Source organism: Dendrobium catenatum, unplaced genomic scaffold, assembly GCF_001605985.2.
Source record: "Dendrobium catenatum unplaced genomic scaffold, ASM160598v2 fragScaff_scaffold_925, whole genome shotgun sequence".
Lineage (NCBI taxonomy): Eukaryota > Viridiplantae > Streptophyta > Magnoliopsida > Asparagales > Orchidaceae > Dendrobium > Dendrobium catenatum.
Window position 1 is genome coordinate 170,590 of NW_021319387.1, and position 22,815 is coordinate 193,404.

General features: G+C 35.1%; 1 protein-coding gene across 4 annotated transcripts; it reads right to left on the reverse strand.

The window, feature by feature from the left end:
- Nucleotides 1-2,389: 2,389 nt before the first annotated feature.
- Nucleotides 2,390-21,566, reverse strand: LOC110106457 (GTP 3',8-cyclase, mitochondrial). 4 transcript variants are annotated; one of them, XR_002304244.2, is made up of 9 exons: nt 21,315-21,563; nt 21,124-21,194; nt 19,058-19,699; nt 18,766-18,933; nt 18,475-18,666; nt 11,145-11,213; nt 10,578-10,662; nt 3,161-3,247; nt 2,390-2,639 (listed from the first exon to the last, which is right to left on the reverse strand). XR_002304244.2 is itself a non-coding variant. In XM_020836378.2 (9 exons), the coding sequence occupies exons 2-7, from the start codon at nt 21,187-21,189 to the stop codon at nt 10,579-10,581; spliced, it is 1,089 nt and encodes a 362-aa protein (XP_020692037.1). In that variant the 5' UTR covers nt 21,190-21,194; nt 21,315-21,566; the 3' UTR covers nt 2,390-2,639; nt 3,161-3,197; nt 10,578. The 4 variants fall into 4 exon arrangements, 3 of the variants coding, with proteins under 3 accessions (XP_020692037.1, XP_028553247.1, XP_020692036.1); XM_020836378.2 differs by having other exon boundaries at nt 3,161-3,197; nt 18,475-18,529; nt 18,761-18,933; nt 21,315-21,566; XM_028697414.1 differs by lacking the exon at nt 10,578-10,662 and adding an exon at nt 9,178-9,262 and having other exon boundaries at nt 3,161-3,197; nt 21,315-21,564.
- Between the last annotated feature and the right edge of the window lie 1,249 nt (nt 21,567-22,815).

Genomic DNA, 22,815 nt, shown 5'->3' on the forward strand with positions numbered 1-22,815 from the left:
TTGTTTCCGCTAGATTGATTTATGTTGATGAATTCAAGAAAGCTCTGATTGGTTAATTAATAGATAAATAGATAGTTCTTCTAAAATTAGATTATGAGGTGTTACAAATTGAAATATACTTTTTACAAGAACTTTCAAAAAAATTGCTTCTCACAAACACCTTTACAAAAAAATGTAGATGTCCCAAATAGACTTTATATATATAACTTACTTTCTTTAAAAATTCTAAAAGGTTGATGGTATAATCTTATTTGTAGCCTGTAATCAATTAACTTAATTGCATTGACGGGTAAAAGATGACGAATCTTAAATGACTATTGAAAGTCATATGTAAAAATAAATGATTAATAGAAATAAATGAAAGATAAGATAAAATTGATAGATGGATAGATATGATAAATATCAGATGAAATGATGAAAATACTATTTTAAATATTGATGTCCTCCCTTATTACTCTTTATAATTGTATTCATGATTGCATTTACGTAATAGTGCATTGAACTAATTGATAAATAGATTGATATAACATACTGATAAATAGTTATAAATGACATAATGATTGAAAGAATTATATAATAGAATCATCAATATGAATATAACTAATAGATGCAACACCTATTATAGATTTATAGGACTTTTTACTAATTTTCTTATAGATTGATAGATGTCTTTTTGTTAGTGAGATACTCTTATTTAAATATCATATTGATTTTTATTATTGATTGATATTGATTTCATGGATTATTTATCATTCATATTAATAGCTTATTGATTGATATTAATTAAAACTACAACAAGCATATTAAATCTTTTGACTTGTATTGAAGGCAGTAGTAAGTTTTTGTTACTACCTGCTTATAATGTAATTTTTACATGATTTCAGGTAAAGATAAGGATCCTACAACATTAGGCTAGATAGAGATGATAGTTCTGTGTCAAATTAATCTAATTATAAATGAATGATTATTGATTTTTACTTAAAGAAAAATGAATAGAATGAGTTGAAAAGATGATAAAGAGAAAATAAAAGAAATTCTTTTATTTTAGATCTTAGGGTATAACACAATTTCGTTAGCCTTCTCTTTAACTCATTTAGTTTCCTGAAATCATAAAATATTTATGTTCCTATAAATCATAATATCTATTTATTCCATTAAGTTTCTTGTAAGAGAAACTATATTTCAAAATTCTATCATAATTCTATTATCACAGACTAGCTTCTTTTGTCCATATTTGTCCATAAAATGACAACCGTACCATTGCCTACTTAACATTGCGCCTAGGCACCGGTACAGCGGCCTTTGCACACCTCTTGCTATTTTCAGGCCATATTCAAGCTATATAGCGCGTCGCTTCCAGGGAATGTCCTAGCAATAATATAATGTATTAAATAATTCATATTATGATTATTTGACAAGTTTTACGTTAGTTGCCAACTTCCTACTAGAACCCTCCATTTTTTTATCAAAAAATTGGGACCTGACAACAACAGTATAGAGTCTTAGACAAATTTTAAAATAAAATAAATAATCTAAATAAAAAGTAGATAAATTTTGTTTAAATCATCACTAGATGGGAATACTTCAGGGTAAAATGAACACAGATTTTCATCAACTGCACAAGTTATGAAATAAAAAAATCAAAGCCATACCAAAAGATTTCTATATGAATGCCCATACAATATCACAACACAGCATTGCCATATATATATATAATTGTATCGTTTTTGCCATTTGTTTTGCTCACTCAGCTTTTACTGGAGGTGCTGCTTTTCGTGTATACATTTTCTACACTGATCTGGTGGGATTTTAGTATGCCTTGGACGATGAAACTCTTTTAATATGCAGTCTTTTTTCTTATTGCTTTTTAAAATAATTTTTACTAAGAAACTATTTAAGAAGCAGAAAGAAAACATCCCAAATGAAGCCTTAGACTTCATTTGGGACGGCTTTTTATTGCTTTTTAAAACGATTTTTTAGTTTAGTTAAATTTTTTTAATTTTTATACTAAAAAACTATTTTAAAAAGCACGATGAAAACTAGTCCAAGCTAAACCTTAGGAAGCAATAAGAAAGCAATCCCAAATCAAGCTTTAGTCTCTATTTTTCATGTTTCCTTTGGCTTTTCCCCTCTTAACTGTTAGTTAATTTTTTTTTTTTTTAATTTTATGAACTTGTTCTTTTTTTAATGCAGCTTCAGTTTTTGCATTTTAATCTTTGTTATTATGTATCCTCCTTTTATGGTTAATGAATTGGGCTATGCCCCCAATTTGCTTGGGATATCGACCACCAACTTAAATAATCACAAGAAGGCGTTCAGCTCAAAAAAAAAAAAAATAATAATAAATAAATAAAATACACACACACATTTTAGTTTAACTATCATCAAGAGCACAAAAATAATTCAAATTTGATTCTCTTTGAATTAGCCGCATTCACAAATGTGCTTGTAGTAATCAGAGGGTACAAAGTCATTGTCTTTCAAGTGATTTATTTCTTCAATGTATCTGCTACAAAGTAAAACATAGCTTTTTTCTTTTGTAGGCCAGCGAACAAAACAAATATTCACAATTGTTAACTATGTTCCTCAAGCACTGGTTAAGCGATTGGAGAAGAAATCCTTTGCCAGTGCCTCCGCAGCTGTTGCACAAATATAGTACATTGTCAAATTCTTTTTTTTTGACAGAATCAAAGGATGTAAAGGCCAAAAAAATAAATCTCAGCAATCTTACAAGGGCAGCATCTTGTCCAAAGCAATAAATAAATATAAGAAAGATGCTAATAACATATCAATTTTTTTTGGCTATGAGAGAGAGAGAGAGAGAGAAGAATTAAATTGATTCCTTAATTCTTTATGAATGATCAAAATAGTCTCCAACTATATTAAAAGATCGTCATGGTCTCTCAAGCTCTTAAAAAAGAACTAAAATAGCCTCATAGTGAGACTATTTTGGTTCCTCTTTAAGTAGTTGACGGATCAAAATAGTCTTTTAATATTAATGGATACTACTTTGATCTTTTATAAAGAGCCAGTGAATCATTTTGATTATTCTCTCTCTCTATATATATATCTATGGGCTAATGTTCATTATAATGCATGAGTGCGCTTCTGATGGGAGCATCTTAATTCTGGCATGCAGATATTAATCTACAAAACTTACACAGCAGATCTTTGACGAAACATTGTCTTCTGAGCATCTGAAGCAAGAATGAAGAGAGTTGTTCAGCCATTGAAAGCAAAAAATGACCTAAAGAAAGTCCAATATTCACATGATCGATATAATAAGAACAGAAATTTATATCATCTTAAAAAAAAAAACATTATTTACCAGCAATGAACTTATTGCTAAAGTGCATAATAAAGTTTTACAAGCTACATATTATATGTCGTTGCTACTCTCACATAGCTGGACAAGCTGCATTGCGAGTGTATCGTATATAATTGTGAAATTATGAAGGAGTTTATGCAATATAGCATTTTCCATCTAAAGTTTCTTGAAAAGGTAAATAATTAGTGTCAAACCTTTACAAATAAAAGAAGATGAATATTATTATCCAAAAAAGCCTGCATTTGGTGATTGTGGGCTCCGAAAATTCGGCCCCGGCCTCCGCTCGCGCTTTCTTTTTATTCGGCGAGGGAATTTTAACTGAATAAGTTCCGAGGTAAATTTTGGAAGGCAGATGGGTTTGTAGATAAGACACTACCTAGAGATTTCACCCTCATTTGTGAGGACTTTATGATCTGAGTTCTGGTTTCCTATAAGCGCAAGCCCCTATAGTTAATTACCCCTCTCGATCACGAGAGAGAACTTTCGATTAAGGCTAGTCGTCAATCAGATACGTATAAATACGTGTTATCTGGCATATAGTAGCAGCATTGGGTATGAAAATTGGAAATTGGGTTTGGATTTGGGATTTTGGTTTGAATTTGAGCATTTGAAAAGGTTCGAAAAGTTTGATATTTAAAATAGAAATTTCACCATCGTTCACTTAAAGCGGATGGTGGGGGAATGGATGATAGACCCGATCAAGATCCCATGGTTCCGTCGTCCCGGGCCATCGTGGTCCCTGGTCTACTTAGTCAGAGGAGGTAGTCGACCCAACCTGACAGAAGGATCCTTGTCGGTAGCCATGGGTTGCTTCGTTCAAGGAGATCTTGTAGACCGGGGTTGAATGTTTGTCTAAGGGGACAAATTTAAATCCATCTTAGCTGACAGAGGGCTTTGTGCCCTATCAATCATATCCTATTGATTCATATCTCAAGGATTTAACGCCACTAAGGAGCGTATTGGCTCTGCCCATAACCGCTATCTGTGGTGCCATTTGTCGGCAAAACCACTCGGTTCAGAGGGCCCCGGGTCATAACCGTTTACATGCAGTGCCATTTGGCGGCGAAACTGCCGGTTAGAGGACACGTACCACGTCCTTACTGGCAAGAGAATGTTTGAGAATGAATCATAGTGATATTTTCGACTAGGCATTTGGCTCTTTATGAGCTAGAGTTTATTTGAATTTGTCCACCCCGGCAGACTGTTGTGAAGGGTGGATGGGCTTTGCTTTAAGTGTTGATGGATTTATTTCAATTTTAAACATTTTTGGACTTTTGGGATTTTTGTGGAGTTTTGAATTTTTGGATTTTTATGGATATTTTGGGTGGATCTTTGAAATATTTGAAATGAACTTTAAATATTTGGGAGATATTTAAAAATATTTGGGAACCCCTCTGATTGAGATCTGCATTCAACACGGCCATCATCGGGGTGACCTCAAGGTCACTTGAAAAATATTTGAATTTTGTAGAAGTTTGAGGGCATTTTGAAATATTTTGTGAACCCCTTCAGTTGAGATAAGAAATCAACACGGCCATCATCGAGGTGTTTGGGGGGCATTTCCATTTAAAGCTTGAACCTTGTCGACTCTGTCTAGCTGTCAACAGAGGATCAGGTTTCTCGTAGGCTTTGTGCCTTTGATCAGTGAATTCTCTTGATTGTAGGAATTGAATGCCTAATATGAATGTATTAAGATAAATATGACGGTCGCCACAACCGTATATTTGTTTGTTGGTTCGAACCCTATCAACTTCTATTGACCCGTATAGAAGGATCGGTTTCGAACTTGAATTCACTTGTCAACCCGCGCAGCATCCCTAGACGTCACGTGTGTACCAATAACACGCTCACCGGGGCCCATGCGGGTTGAGATTGTATTTACCCTTTTTAGTGTACATATGTGTATACAAACTACGGTGCACATGTGAGGATATTCTTGAAATATTGGTGAAACGCCTTCTGTCCGCCTCCAAGAACGTTGCGGATCCGGTGGCGTGGCGTAGTAGCTTCTAGATCAGTTGTTTGCTGCTTTGTACAGGTAGACTGTCGTGCACTACTTGTACGATTTAAACAGGTAGATTGTAGTACACAAGCTAATCTCCTGCTTTACATTTGTTGATGACTGCATTCATTATAATTGTTTCATGTTTTCTTGCAGATCGTGTACTTTGGGTACAACAAATTTCCTGCAACGACTCGTAAGAGCCTGCACTTATTGAAGGTCTTCTGTATTTTGTTCGTTGTCATTCGTAGATGGACTGATGAATACATGAAATGTCATCTACATTTGTTTGTAAATGCCCATATATATTGTAAATCTTTGTCCGCCATCATTATCTGCCTTCAAGTTGATTGATGATCTATTACATTCACTTATATCTTTGTTAGTAGCTCCTTTTGTAGATTTACAATACCCATGAGCCTTTCTTCATGGATTAACACTTCCATTATGCATTCTGCATGATCGCCACTTTTATGAGCTATCTATTGCGTGCATTATAGCTCATTGGTTATTTGACACATATGCTTGCAATTTAACCTCGTATAGAGGTTGTTATACCTTCATGTATTGTTTGTAAATGTATCACTATATTCATAACTCATTCAATATTATCATCTATTGGAGCTCTTGTACGATAACCATTGAGTTGAAATGATGATTCTTACTGGTTATTGCTTGGAGACAAGTCATGTTTGATTTTGTGAATGATCTCATAGGTTCTAATAGCCCCCATATCATAACTTCACAATCTTCTTCTTATTTGCAACCAAATCCCCACTTGCGAGTTCTTGGCCTTCAAAATTGATTTATGGCAAGTGTAAGGAACTTGATATTATCCTCAATGTCTTTATTCTAATCCACATGACTCTCACAAGTGTAAGGGGCTTATGCATGAATTCTCACTTCAATGTATGGCATTGATTTGAATACATTTAAATGATCGAGGGGGCTACTTATTTGAAGATCTTTGCATTATTGCTAGTTGGCATCTCCATGGGGACTCTTAATTTTATGGGAAACTTCATGTCATTGATTGTTGTCATTTGGTTCTTGACTTGGATTTCATTTGAAGTAATAACTTTACAAAATTACAAGTTTTTTTATTGTCCACAAATTAATTCAAGTTTGAGCTCTTGTAGTCATTTGCAAGTTCAATCCAAGTTTTGTTCTCTTTTGAGTTCGAGATCATTTAAGTTCTATCCTTGTTTATAAGTTCTCTGCTTCTTTGCAAGTTTGATTGCATGTTCAAATTGTTCACTGTTGTTCAATCTGGTCCGAGTTCATAAGTCCCCTGTAGTTCACTTGAATTCGAGCCATTCTTTGTTTCGCTTGCACTTGAAGTTATTAGATTGTTTGAGTTTGAATTAAGTCCATTTGATGCTCCAATCAATGTCCAAGTAAAGCTCCAAATTGTCCCAAGTACAAATTGCATTTACCCGAAATTTCGGCAGCCTTCCGACGTCTCCCCCCGTTTAGGGGAAAACTACAGAAAACTGAGCCTCCCGCCACGCTAGAGAAAAGCGTGCACGATAGGTGCCCTCAAAAGAGGGCACCGCGGCCGTAATAATTTTTATTCCCCACCACGCCAGAGAAAGGCGTGTATGGGTCTTCGGTACCTGTTACAAAAGAAAAACAATTATTTTCCCTCAAGCGGGTACTTATGGATATCCCTACTTCATCGTATACGTCACACCAGATTCCCATCCTAGCACGCTAAGAAAAGCTTATATCAAATATAATTAAATATTTAATTATAATTAATTTAATTAAATATAATAATAATAATAATAACTATACCTAATGGGTCGGTTTAGGAGATCGGGCAAGGGTAGAGGGAGGAGTCGGCTTCGGCAAGCAGAGAGGAGTCGTGGATGGGGCGTCGGGTTGCACAGGTAAGGAGAATGATCTCTTCCTCTCTCTCTCTCTCTCTCTCTCTCTCTCTCTCTCTCTCTCTCGGCTTGGGGTCGGCACAGGAAGAGGTGGAGTTCGGGTTTGACGGGAGGAAGAGCAAGGTGTCGGAGAGGGGAGATGCTTCGGGACAGAGCAGCGAATGGAAGAGGCGAGTGAGAAGCAGAGATCGTGAGCAGCCGAAGAGGAGGGGTTTGGTTGCTTTTAAAGGCCTCGGAGAACAACGAACGAGGAGCTTCATACGGGAATCCCGCGAGGAGATGCTAACTGTGCCGAATGCACAGGGATTTTGACGAGATTTCAGGCGTGTTTTGCGGAGGATTTCGGCAGAATTCTGGGATCCGTCGGGCAAGGTATGATTTTGAGCCCCCTTTTTTGTTGTTTTCCATTGGATATAGTAAGCAGGTCAACAGTGATGTTGTATTGTAATGAAAGAAAAAAAATAATTGCAACTCTCATAAGATGGACTAGCTGCTGCTTAACTGCCGTGGGGTACACACACAAAAGTATTAAGTTCCAATGTGTGTTTCCAAGTCAAATCAAATCGTTGCGTGACAACTTGAAAAGCAGTGGAGAAGCAACATTTCCATACTGTAAAACCAATAAAAAGGGTTGCTACTCGGCAAAATTGTTAGACCGGTCCATTGGACCAGCCCAACCCCGTATGGACTGGATCACGCAAAATACAACCGGACTTTTTTCCGCCTCTTTGTACTACCAACCGAACCGCCGGATCCCATGTAGTGGTTTAGGAAAGATTTTTGAGGGATTTAGGAGGGGAATTTGAATGTAGGGACTGTTTAGAGATTTCCTTTTGGATTGTATGCATTAAATAGTTTATTTTCCTAGGGTTAGGACGTCTTGAATTTGGTTGAAATTTGAGATCTCATAGATTTAGGTTTTCTTTTGGGCTCTAGCAGCGTCTAGAGATTTGGGAGAGATAGATCCTCCTCTCGAATACAAGATCAATTGTATCTTGTTATTTTTTCTTCTGTTAGTTTGATTATCACAATAAAATTTCTATTTTTCTGATTTTTCATTTGGAGTTTGGAAGAGTTTTCTCGTTGTTTTCTGAAATTGATAGGATTTACTTGAAATCTTCAAGTGTTTCCTATCAAAAGTCTTGCATGGACGTGTGTAAATTTTTGAAACACCTTATTCAGAGGTCTTAAAATGATCCTCAAATCTCAGCAACAAAATCAAGAGAATTAAATTTGAACAAAAGATTTAAGATTATTAATGTAAAAGACACCTTAAAAAATTGTTTTCAAATAATTGATATTTTCAGGCTATAAGTTTTCCTATAGGCCCTTTTTTATTTGTTGTGATTCTTTGAATACATCAGAATTACAGGTTATTTTTGCAATTATTTGTTACAAGTTGCTCATAACATAGAAACCAAAGGAAATATTTCGTATACAACAGCTTTATGGGAAGCCATTATCACTATGTATTCCCATATGAGGTCTTATCTCCTGTTAAAAACTGGTTTTTTTGTGTAAACACTTCTTATTACAAATTCTTGTATAATATCCACAAATCATCATAACTTTTATGGAAAAATTATTGCCATTGGCTTATTTCATTAAGGTCGTTAGGATAGTGAACGATTGTTTTGTCCTGCCGTATTAATGATCAGTTGTTGTGGAGAAAAAATGGTTATAAATTAGCTTATGGCCTAAACTTTGAGAATCAATGAATGAACTTAGACCTTCTTCCTCACAGCTCTTTTCTTCTCTTTTTTTGGCTTCTGCTTATTCAGCTATTTCTATTCCACCAGTTCTATCACACCTTCCTAGAGCAATTGAGCTAGCTCGAATCAGCCGAGACCATAACAGGTTCCAATTTAAGCAGATTGTCCTCTCATTTTCATTGCACAAAAGACAAGCCTTATTAAGAAAACGTAAATATAAAAATGGAAATAATGATGATAGAATACCTCAGCCACCAATATGTATCATAGGCCTATTTGCTGTCTTTGCAAGGTCGAGCATTCCAGCATGTGCAGCTTTCTTTTTCTTTACCTAAACAAAAGCAATAACAATTATAATAATGACACACATTAGCTACATAAATTAGAGATTAAGCTCATGCACCCATCTAAACGGATATTGAGAAAGAGGAAAGGTTAGTTGGGAGCACAAAAAATAATTCCAAAGCCTCATCGCTTGAACTTCTCCTTTATATGATAATAGGATTATTAGGTGCGGACACCGGACGCAGAGATACGTCCGAACATCCACTTAAAATTTGACGTCGAGTGCACTTTGGTTGCTTTATCTGCGCTTTAATTGCGCTTTGACTGCTCTTTTGATGCGTTTTTTTACTGCGCTTTGACTGGGCTTTACCTGCACTTTACCTGTGCCTTAGTTGCGCTTTGACTGCTCTTTTGTTACGTTTTTTTTCTGCGCTTCATCTATGCTTTTGGTGCGCTTGGCTTAAAGTTCCACAAACACATTAAATATATAAACTAAAAATTAAATCCAATTGAATGTCCACATGTCCACCATACGTGTTGGCATTTTATTGAAGTCCGGATGTACCTCTACGTCCGGTGTCCGCACCTAATAATTTTCCTGATAATAGAGGTTGAGAAGCTATTATAAGAAAGTTCCTTCAAATTTTTTTTTTCAAAATTCAGGTCCAATGTAGCCTGCTTTACTCCTGGGATGCAACACCACCACAAATGCACGTAATGGAAGAGCAATACCAAACGAATCCTAAATTAGAACGTGATATGAAATAGGAAAAACAGAAAAAGTACCAAGAAAACTAGTAAATATAGTTGCAAGTGCAATTCTATTTAGTCATCCAACATAAAACGCATATTCGTACAATACAAAGGAATAGATCATGCTGCAAATTTATGGCAGACAATATGCTAAAAAAATAACTAAAGAATAACTTCTACAAGAGAGCATAACAAGATATGAAGCAGATAAATTCATACCGCAGCTCCAATTATCTCCTTTAGTCCAAGATCATCAACACCAGCACGAAGTGGATCTCTTAAGCTGACCTGGAAGTCACACATAAATGAACTGTCATAAAGATACATGACAGCAAATAGCTTATGGCCTAAACTTTGAGAATCAATGAATGAACTTAGACCTTCTTCCTCACAGCTCTTTTCTTCTCTTTTTTTGGCTTCTGCTTATTCAGCTATTTCTATTCCACCAGTTCTATCACACCTTCCTAGAGCAATTGAGCTAGCTCGAATCAGCCGAGACCATAACAGGTTCCAATTTAAGCAGATTGTCCTCTCATTTTCATTGCACAAAAGACAAGCCTTCTTAAGAAAACGTAAATATAAAAATGGAAATAATGATGATAGTATACCTCAGCCACCAATATGTATCATAGGTCTATTTGCTGTCTTTGCAAGGTCAAGCATTCCAGCATGTGCAGCTTTCTTTTTCTTCACCTAAACAACAGCAATAACAATTATTATAATGACACATTAACTACATAAATTAAAGATTAAGCTCATGCTCCCATCTAAACGGATATTGAGAAAGAGCAAAAGTTAGTCGGGAGCACAAAAAATAATTCCAAGGCCTCATCGCTTGAACTTCTCCTTTATATAATAATAGAGGTTGAGAAGCTGTTATAAGAAAGTTCCTTCAAATTTTTCTGTTCAAAATTCAGGTCCAATGTAGCAATACCAAACGAATCCTAAATTAAGAACGTGATATGAAATAGGAAAAACAGAAAAAGCACCAAGAAAATTACTACGTATAGTTTCAAGTGCAATTCTATTTAGTCATCCAACATAAAATGCATATTCGTACAATACAAAGGAATAGATCATGCTGCAAATTTATGGCAGGCAATATGCTAAAAAAATCACTGAAGAATAACTTCTACAAGAGAGCATAACAAGATATGAAGCAGATAAATTCATACCGCAGCTCCAATTATCTCCTTTAGTCCAAGATCATCAACACCAGCACGAAGTGGATCTCTTAAGCTGACCTGGAAGTCACACATAAATGAACTGTAATAAAAGATACATGACAGTCTAAAACACGAAATTTCTAATTTTGATAGTTGCCTATAGCTAACCCGTGACCTCATAACTCCATAAAATTTTGAGCGGAAGCATAATTAGAGTGCATCAGTAGCATGACAGTGAGTTTTAAGGACAATATCAAACGAAGTGAAAATAGAGTTGTAAATTTCATGAGGAATGAGAGGTAAATGGAAATTTCAGCATCTGAAGTGTTGTAAAACAATCAGATAAAAAGTGCACGAAAATTCTAAGATGTTTAAGTTGGCTCAATTAGTACTTTACATATTCTAATGTAGAACAGTAAAATGTGCACTTTACTGCAAGTCATTAAATATGCGGTTCAAGCTCCAGTAAATCATAAGACTCTGCTTCTCATTGCTTTTATCTCTTCTAGATGAAAGTACTACGGCTGAAAAACATTGGGTTAGCTCCAATGAGGTACATTCTTCAGCTTAGGTAATCTAGGTCGTATGGCTATGATTGTGTCTATGGCAACCTCCATGAGCCTTAGGTCCATTTAGATCACCCTTAAATTAGAATTTCAACGTACATCCTTTGTTGCCCTTCTCGTAAACCCATAGAAATAGCGTGATTTCCTATTGGTTTTTCTCATTTGAGAACTCAAAGAAATGGGTGACAATGCACCGATTTATGGGATTTGTGTCCCCAAATGAATGAAAATGCATTCAGATTGGAGCCATCCTTCACCCTATTCGTAGTCATTGGATCCCAAACCAATGACTATGCACTTGACTAGTACATGTTATGTTAATGTGGCGGGCCCTTTTTTGCTAGGGCTCTCACTTTCCTAAAATTTCGAAAAATCATTAAATATGCTCATTTAATTATAGAGGTTTGGGAAACTAATTTGGGGTATTTTATGGACCCTCAAAGATCCATAAGTTGTATTACATCTTATTTTTGAATTATTTACGCTTATTTATTCATTTTTAAATTAAATAATTAAATGAGATAATAAAAAATCTAGAGCTTTGAAAATTTTCTAAAACTCAAAATCATTCCATGTACTTCTAAAGCCCTTTGATATAAAATTAAGGCTTCGTTTGGGACAGCTTTTTTTCTGCTTCTTGAAGCAGCTTTTAGTATAAAAATTAAATTTTTTGTACTAGAAAGCTGCTTTAAGAAGCAATAAAAAAGCCGTCCCAAACGAAACCTAAATCCTTGCTCCCAAAGTCATAGGATTGATCCTTCCTATTTTAATGAATCCAAAACAGTCTTTAGAAATATAAACCTTTTTAGGAGTCATTTTTCTTCATGAATAGTGCTTATAACTCATCATCTTGACCAAATCAAATATGTAGTCTCTTTATATAGACCTAAACTCTAGATTTTCATCAATTAGCTAAAATAAATGATCTCATCTTCCACATAAAATTAAAAACTCAAACATACAAGTATGTTTTAAGAGCCTTTATTTGAAATTCATCTTACCCAATGAAAATAATTTCACCAATTCCTAAATGAAACCCTTAAACAAGTTTACTTTACTATTTTCAACAAACCTCTCTCTCTTATAAAATATTAAGAGTAACTAAAATCCATAAAAAACACTAAGGCTTCATTTGATATAATGAGGTGTCATTCTATCCCAAAAGGTGGAATGTCAATGTCATTGGATCTTAGGATTCTATGAATGATAGATTTGCCTCAAAAAAAAAAAAGGTCATCCCACGAGTTCTTCATAACCTTTAAAGAATATAAAATACATTTAAAATCTAGATAAAAGCTTAAGTCACAAATAACTTAAAATAAAACAATCCTAGGATTAAAATTAACTATCTTCCTACTCCTTAATAAAACAAAGCATCCAATCATAGTGTCACATCACATGAGCCAGCACACACTAGATCCACAATCCCTTTGACATCCTAGGATTATGAATTTTTCTTTTTCTATTCATATGATTGTGATGATTGGTGTGAAATGATTGATGGATTGTCTATATTGTGAGCAATTACCCTTAAGTGTCAGGATAGATATATCTTTGGTTTTTATGAAGGTGTCCATACTAAAAACAAGAAAATAATTAAATAATTATCATTTAATATAACTTACTTTAAAATATTGTTTTTAAGCGAAAAGCCTTTAGCATGCATGACCAACCGGATGGAAATTAGTTTGACAGTATAAATGTCAAGTAATTTGTGATTAAACTTATTACATATTACATGTTTCCTAACATTTGACTTGCAAGGAAAAGTCCATTTTTTTACTTTTCAAGTATAATTATAGAGTTAGAACATCATGTACATCAATGTAAAACAGCTAAAGGAACGATGAACAAAAAAAAAAAAAAAAAAAAAAAAAAAAAAAAAAAAAAAAAAAAAAAAGAATCTCAAATTGAAGACCAAGACACATCAGAGTCAAAGCTTACAGATTCATAGGCCAAATCTAAATTTAACTAAGTTGCATTAGACAGGCAACTCAACTATTTTTTTTTTTACTGTAATAAAAGACTTGTATATTATTTTGCAGTTGATTTCTTTTATACTTGATTGCTTGTTTACTTTAAATTTCTTTTTATTAAAACAAATAAGATAATATTTTCCAAATAAAATTGCATAACTTATATGAGAATAAGCTAACTTTTTCTAATTAAATGAAATCCAAAACGTTCTTATGGATAATAATTTGCAACTCGGCATTTGAGTGGTTGTTTATCTATAAATGTGTGCTTATAAATCAACATCAAACCCATGTACTTAACTGATGAACATCATATATATAGTCATGTGAGTCTCATATAAAAACAAAGTCCTCACATTAAAGACTAGATAACAATAAATTGCATTGTGAGTTAGCATGTGCATGCTCTCACGATCAAACATTTTAGCTTAAATGAGAAAGTTGTAAATCTGCTTTTCTAAATTCAAAATAGTCTAACATGTCTTACATATGTATTAAGGCCAAACTTATATGATTTTAAAAATACTTGGATGAGTTTAGCTGGCCAGTCTTTTTAGGTAGTATTGTAAGACCAGAGTTTGGGCTATCTTGGGTGAGGTTTCAAGTTCGTAAGTCTCATTCAATTCACTTATCATATTCAATCAAATCTATTATGTAGGAAAAAAATTCCAAGCATCAAATAAAAATGCAATCTATATTACTGAGTCCATATCAAAAGAATATTTTTATCATTCAGGATAATATATTATTTTCATATCGTACTCGAACATCAAATATTTCAACCATTGGGGATGAAAAAAATCCCTATTATCTTATGTCCCAATACACATTCTTTAAAAAAATTATTCCCCTGCACATAAGATATTTGATAAGGATATCAGCAAGAGATTTTAGCGTGTTTATCAGAGAAGGCTTCCGAGATCAACAGCCACGATCAGGAGCCTTTATTTTTTTATGCATTTTATATATTGTTTATTTTTATATTTCAGTTTTTCCTATCTTATCCCTATGGGTAGTTAGTTTGCTATTGTAGCCAAATGGGCATTGCAGTCCTTTTTCTTTTGTCATGTTGAGGCCTATATCAAAAGGCCCCTTCTATTGTATTTGGGATGATGATTTGATGAATAAAATTTTGAGCTTTTCTCTTCTTCATTGTTGTGAGTTTTGAGAGAAGAAAGAGAATCCTAGGTGAGGGTGATTGCAATACCCTTCAGTCTTTGGAAGAGTCTGAGACTCGCGGCTCATCTTTCTCCTTTCCCCCTCCGTACATCCGGCCACCTCACCTTTTCCCCATCCACCGGCCTGCTCTCCCCCAATTTCCCCTCCTCTTCTTCCCTAACCGAGTCCCTCCCCGTCCCATAGCCACCAGCCTCCTGTTGGCTCCCCTAGCTGCCGGCCACCCCTCCAAAGCCCATCGCCGCCGGCCTCCCCTTGGCCCCTTGCCGCCGGCCGCCCCTCCAAATGCCCCATGAATTTTGAATTTCAAAATTCAAATTCCCTTTAATTCCTTTCCTAAAATAACTCATATCAATTTGAAAAGTGTATTTATTTCAAATCAATTATATATTGGAATTTCAAATACTTTCCTCTTTGATGATCCTTAATTAGGAAACCTCCCCAATTACATTAAATATAAAATTAAATTCAGATTTAATTCCAATCTCCAATTAATGCATATGGCCCACATACATTGAATCTAGACCCCTTTCTCCCTCTTCATATGGCCACCCCCCTTACCATTACCTTTACTCTCTACAATTAATCCCTAGCCCCAATTAAACTCCCCCATAATTCCCTCCTAAGCCGCCGACCCCTATAGCCCAATTTGGGATAATTTGGAATTCAAATTAATCCCTTTCCCTCCCTTGGAAAAATCTGAAATTAAATTCAGATTTTTCTAATTCATCTCTTCCACCTCCCTAGCCCTAAACCCAAGAAGTTCCCACATAAACCCTAGCCGTTCCCCTCTCTTTCCCTCTCTACCCGAACACCAACCGCGGGCTCCTCCTCTCCCTTATCCCATAACAAGCCGTCAGCTCCTCTAAGGATCCCAATAAAGGAGTCTCCCATATTCATGGATGGTTGATCCTGAAGTCGACCACGGATTCGCGTACGATTCTCAAGAATAAATTGATTTCCATCAGTCGCCATTCTTCGACCTCAACTGGGAGTTAGAAGATTACGTCGACCATATACTCTTCCACCTAGCCGAGACTATTAACAAACAACAACCCTCCAGACAGTAGCAACTTGTCGGACGTCCACCTGTGCCTCCTTCGACTACCTTTCCGTGGATAAAGACCGTCGGCTTCCTAACTTTCTTGGTGGAGTCATTTGGATTGCTGAAAGTCTTTCTCCGCTAAAGTCTCTCATAGAATGTGAGTGAGAAAGAAAACTCTAGGTGAAAAGCTCTAAATATTAAACTGTGGATTCTTATTACGTCACATTTAGTTTTATTGTATTTTTTTTCTGATATTATTTTAAGTTGTTCCGTTCTCCTAAAATTGTAACTACATGCAAAAGCAAAACGTCAATCGAGAGTTCTTAAAATTAATTATTGTGGATCATTAATCTTAAAATGGCAAGCTTATAATAATTTTATTATTTCCTTGCAATTCATGTTTGTATCACATCAACATTCCTTACAAATATCTATTCCAATTTCATTACAATACCATAAAACTTGAGACACCTGAAAATAAGAATCAGAAGAAGTCATGAGAGAAAGATAAATGCCCTAGAAAAAAAATCACATTTGAGAAATCGCCAAATTATCAAAAGGAAAGAAAATTGAAGAACGCAAGTGATTTATTATGGTAAAATATAGTGCATACGAGAATTTACAACAACATAAAGTAAAATTAGTAGTAAAAGAATATACTAAATCTTATATAATTGATTATAAATAAACTTTTGTTCTTGTTGCAAAAATGAATACAATTTGCATTCTAATTTTTGTAGTTGCTAATCTAGGTGGTTTATATAATAATATGATGCAAATAATTCTTTCATACATGGAAATGTTGAAGAAAAAGTTTATGTGGATCTACCATCGGGTTTCAATAGATCTTTCACAAAAAATAAAATGTACAAATTAAAGGAGACTCTATATGGATTTAAACAATCTCTAAGGGTATGGTTTGAAAGATTTACAAAAATCATGATTAGAGCTGGATATAAATAAAGACAGAAATTATACACTTTCATAAAATAATCCACTAATCGATAAGTTTTGAATTCTCATTTTATATGTTCATGATATAATTGTTACATGTGATAACATTAATGAAAAGGAGTCTCTCAGGAAAACACTTGATGGAGAATTTTAGATAAAGAAGTTGGACAAACTCAAATAATTTTTAGATATAAAAGTCACTCAATTAGAACAAGGAATATTTCTCTTTCAACAAAAATATGTCATAAATCTGTCAAAAGAAACAAAAATGACTAATTATAAATCTTGTAAAACCCCAATTGAATCAAGTCAGAAATTGGACAGCGATGAAGAAGGGATAGAAATAGACGATAATATCAAATATTAGTTGAAAAATTAACTAATCTATCTCACACCCATCCAGGCATCCCATTCACGACGAGTCTCATCACTCAATATATGCACAAGCATAACGAATTCGGCCTTAAAGATTTTAGAGTGCTCATTAACCTTAAATTAAGGTTCCAAAAAGTAATTCCCTGTAAAAAGTAGGATAATATACGAAAATATACTATGATAATAAATCTTTCATCAGAATTGATCATAATCCAGTACAACACGATAACACCAAATATGTGGAGGCTCATAGACAATTCATAGAGAAAAATTAGAAAGTGGGTTAATCTGCACTTTATATGAGCCAACTGGGAGTTAACTCACTAGCATATTCACCAAATGATTCGATAATCTAACATTTAAAAACATTGTTTGCAACTTAGAATGGTAGATCTTACAGTCTAGGTGGTGCAGAAGACCGTGGGACCCACTCTTCCGCCTCCACACATCAAACAACTATTTTTACCATAGGGTTGGAATCTGCGAGCCTCACTATGCTACTCATCATAATACAAATTCTTGAGCACACGGATTAAGGAGCTTAGCCATTGGATCTTCTCCCTCATAGCCCTTAGATTTCAATTCGCATAGTCCTCTTCTCCACATAACTGTCGGCCACCCTTTTTAGAATTTTTATTTTATTTTGTGTAATTAACATTGATTTATTTCCATATTTAACATCCTTGGAGGAGCCAATATATACCTCCAATCCTTATATAAAAAGTAAGCAAAAAAATTAATTCTTTTATATATATCTACTTTTCTGCACTATTTGTGATATTATATAGTCCAATATAATAAGCATTCCAAAGGCAAGATAAGGGACGTTTTATTATTATATTATTTTTTCGTATTCCTTCTTTTTCCATTACTTTTAGTTTATAAAAATATTAAATAAATTTTCCGTAAGTTGATATATTCCATACATCTGTATGCTATGACTGGCTGAAGCGACCATGCCTTGTTGCACAAACCAATTAACAAAATAGTCTGATGATATACACATTTGCAAATGAAGTATTTGATATCATGAATGGTCTCTAATGTACTCAGTCATATTGCATGGTTCTTTGAAACATGCTAAAGAATGTTTCTTGAATTTTCACTTGTCGATTTCAAGTTGCAGATAATTGAGACGATTATTTCAAACAAAAGAGTTGCAACAGCACATAGGAATGACTGAATAAAAATAGCGCAATGAGCTTATCCAAAAAACCAATAAAATGAATGAAAATGTTCTGACATACCTCAGATGGACCGAAGAGGCACACTTTCAAGTTTCCATCAGCCAATAGCCTCAATCTGTTGCAACCAGCACAGAAATGGTCAGTCATTGATGTGATAAATGAGATTGTTCCATGATGACCATCTATCATGAAGTTCTTGGCTGTATCAGAAGGATGATCTGTAAGCCTTTTCACACCTTCAAATCGTTGTTTCTGATCCAATAAAAAAATTCAAGTCCTATTCTCATCATGTGGATAAATGTTCATTGACGCTATAATGATAAACAGATATAAAATTCAAATTTACCTTACCACTTTATCCAATATCTCAGCATAAGGAACTAACTTTTTAATATTCCACACATTTCCATCGAATGGCATAAATTCTATAAATCTCACATTAATTGGCTTTTCACGAGTCAATTCCACAAAGTCGCAAATCTCATCATCATTTATTCCCCTCATTACAACGCAATTGACCTGCAAAGTGCGTTTTACACCAACATTTTCCCAAGTATTAGGAGGTAGGGGAAGTCATAAAATAATGGCGGATTTAATTTGTGTGGAGAAGACTGAAAGAAAACGTGAACAGGCAATAGCATACTTTAACAGGATTAAATCCATACTCCACCGCAGCAGTGATGGACTCCATGACTCTTTCATGTCCTTTACGCCTTGTCAACAATTCAAACTTTGCTGGAACTAATGTATCTAGGCTGATATTTATCACACCGAGTCCACACTCTTTTAACTTCGGGATCTTCTTTGCTAAAACAATTCCATTAGTAGTCATCGCTAGTGTTTTCAATCCTTTCAAGCGAGAAAGTTGGAGGCATATTTCTTCAATGTCTTTCCTAATAGTTGGCTCTCCCCCTGTTAAGCGGATCTTATCTACTCCAGAATTGACAAAAAGATTGGCTAATCGAATTATTTCATCAGAACTTAATAAATGAGAATTTGGTGTTAACTCAACGCCTTCTACAGGCATGCAATATTGGCATCTAAGATTGCAGCGCTCTGTTAGAGAAATTCTCAAATAATTATGGAACCTCCCAAATGAATCAACTAACATATCAGAAGCAGGGTGAGCTTCTTGTGATAATTCTGACCATGTGGCGCATGAAGTTGCATATCTCATTACCTTTGGGCAGCCTGGTCCATCACAGTTAGTACTCCGAATATCATTATTTCTGCTTTTGAAAGGACAGTTGGTCACACCATCTAAGTTAAACCTTAAAGCCTCCACCTGTTTGAGCAGATCAATAAATAATCACAAAGTATTTTAAATCATTTTAAGTTAAGTTCACTGAGTGTAGCCTAAAGTGAACCAGAAGATAGGGGTGAAACCAACCACCCCTTTAAGGTTGAGCAAATTTATCATGTAAATAAATTAATAATTAAAAAATAAAATGGATAATAAATAATTCAAAATAAAATCTTGTATTTTATTATGATTGATGAATTGACCTATGCTTACAAGCTTTTCAACATATTATGTATGCATAAAAAAAATAACTCAACACTGATCTAAGAGAAACGATTATTCAACTCTTGAGATTGCATATCAACTACATCATAAAATAACTAGCAAACATCCGAACAACATTTCTCCTAACTCTCAAGGGGAAGTTATGATTTTTTGACTAATGTGGTCAATTTGCTAAAACCTAATCAAAAAGGAAAATCCTTAAGTCAACGTAAATAATTGGGAATCACATCATCAAACAATGCCTTACTTTAAAGTATAAAATAAGACAATTTTAAAACAAATAAGGGCAACCATAATTTTAAAGCAAACAGCTTTATTTAAACCATATTTAAGATTTAGCTCAGATTTGAATAGGCTTTAGGCTAAATCTTGCCAAATAATTTTTTGAATCACATAAATTCAATTGCCTTCTTAAATCCCATTTTCGGATAAATCTCAAATTTAGTAAACCCTCAAAAAAATAGTACTTAAGAGACTTACCACTTCTCCTTACTGTTTATTCAATTTGAATTTTTAAGATTTACTAAATCCTACTTGTAACTAAACATCCCCTAAGAAAAGCAAAACTTTTTTTCAAAAAAGGAAGCCTTTTACTTCTATTCAATCTCATTATGACAAATATCTAATGGCCTTTTAGAAAGGAGAAATTATTTTGTGCGAAGACCGGACACAGAATGTCATTCGGAGATCACCCAGAATGCGTCACGTTGGCGAAACCGAGCCACGGTACCAAGTGCACGGGTGACGTGACGTTTTTTGGTTGGTCTCCAGATGGCGTTCGGCGTCCTCACAGAATAATTAATCTTTAGAAAAACGGTATAACAACCTCTCCATGCAATGTAGGGATAAGACTGCATATAACAACTCCTCCCTAGCACATTGGCGGAAGCATCAAGAAATGGGTATGCCCTTTTTTGTTTTCACGAAATGAAAACAGCCTCTCTGTAAATTCAGGGATAAGATTGCCTACATCAAGGGCCTCTCCCTAATCCCAACATTTGCAGAAGCTTCATGCACTAGGTTAAGCCCTTTCTAGCCCTTATGAACAATTAGCAATTACTCATCAACTCACCAGTAACAACCTCAATATTACAGTAAACAAAGTCATTCCATGTTCGGAGTAAAGTAAAAAATTTGAAGAAATAATCATAATCAAGGCACTTCGGTAAAAAAAAAGTTACCGAATAATTAGAACGCTGGGATCCCAAACTCTGCCAAAGGAGCTTCGATAGACGCCTTCGCATCATCTCCACTAACAATTCATAAAGAAAATAAACACCAACAATAATATATTTGTAACTGAAAAGAAAACCAAAAGAAGGAGAACTCCACTAAATCGACATATTCAAAAGCCAATACCCTAATCGAATACCTCAAGAAACCTTTCCACCGGTCTTTCTGATTCCCTAAAAAAACCAGAAAATTTTAGAGAAGCTCGGAAGATGGAAGATGGAAGATGGAAGATGAACGAAGCCTCTTCGTATTGGGGAGGGGAAAGAGAAAACTTTTCAGGCGCTGGATAACACAACCGCTTCCATGAATCGAATGAACTGAAATATATATATATATATATAATCAGAAGAGCGTTGTCCAACATCCGGATGTTCCAAAGTGCGGTCTTCATCTCAGATCAAATTCTTCTATTTTATAGCTTAATTAATGTGGGTTCTGTTTGACTGCTAGAGATCCATCAAGGCAGTCCTTTTGGATTACGGTCGACAGGCTGTCCTACTAATTTTAAATGAGTAATATTTAGAAAAAAACTGAAAAATTAATTATAATGAATTATTAAGTTATTAAATTTATTTAAAAATAGACATAATATTTATTATATTTATCTCAAAATAAATTAAATATATCTATAACTTATCTAGAGCTTATCTTGAATTGATGTTGAATTTTTTTATTAATAAAAAAATTGTTGGATGTGTTCCAATTGTAATTGAACATTTAATGAGAATCTGATAATAGTATTAATTGGTGAAATATCTTCTTATTTGCTTTCGAACGTAATTGGAAAAAAATTTAAATATTGTTCTAATAGTGTTTGAATAAGGCTCTGAATAAGATCACAATCTATCATGTCATTGTGTATGATGATTGAAACCACATGTTCTAACATTATAATATATTGTTTATTATCATGATTGCACTATGATGTATCAAATTTGATACGGCATCACAAAATTAGCTTGATCGGGCATGAATCTCTCCTTCCGACCTCCATCAACAGACAACGGTCTTTCTGACTCCGGTCTCCTGCCGACTACGGTCTCCTTCCGACTACGGTCTCCGGCCGACTACGGTCTCCTGCCGACTATGGTCTCCTTCCGACTACGGTCTCCGGCCGACTACGGTCTCCGGCCGACTACGGTCTCCGGCCGACTACGGTCTCCGGCCGACTACGGTCTCCGGCCGACTACGGTCTCCGGCCGACTACGGTCTCCGGCCGACTACGGTCTCCGGCCGACTACGGTCTCCGGCCGACTACGGTCTCCGGCCGACTACGGTCTCCTGCCGACTACGGTCTCCGGCCGACTACGGTCTCCGGCCGACTACGGTCTCCGGCCGACTACGGTCTCCGGCCGACTACAGTCTCCGGCCGACTACGGTCTCCGGCCGACTACGGTCTCCGGCCGACTACGGTCTCATGCCGACTACGGTCTTCGGCCGACTACGGTCTCCTGCCGACTACGGTCTCCGGCCGACTACGGTCTCCTGCTGACTACGGTCTTTCAGGCCAAACAAACCTGTATATGTAACTCTTACCATGTAATGCAATCTATATGATGTACATTTGCTACATCAATCCAAGGCCTTCTCCTAAGGAAGGGCCTCATTTGTAATCGACTACAAATACTAGTGGATTCATT

Coding starts and splice junctions, on each gene's coding strand:
- LOC110106457 (XM_028697414.1), bottom strand. CDS start 21,189: ATGATGCGAAGGCGTCTATCGAAGCTCCTTTGGCAGAGTTTGGGATCC. Junction 18,667..18,765: donor CTGAGATATTGGATAAAGTG/GTAAGGTAAATT, acceptor TTATTGGATCAG/AAACAACGATTTGAAGGTGT. Junction 11,214..18,474: donor GCCTCTTCGGTCCATCTGAG/GTATGTCAGAAC, acceptor TGTGACTTCCAG/GTCAGCTTAAGAGATCCACT.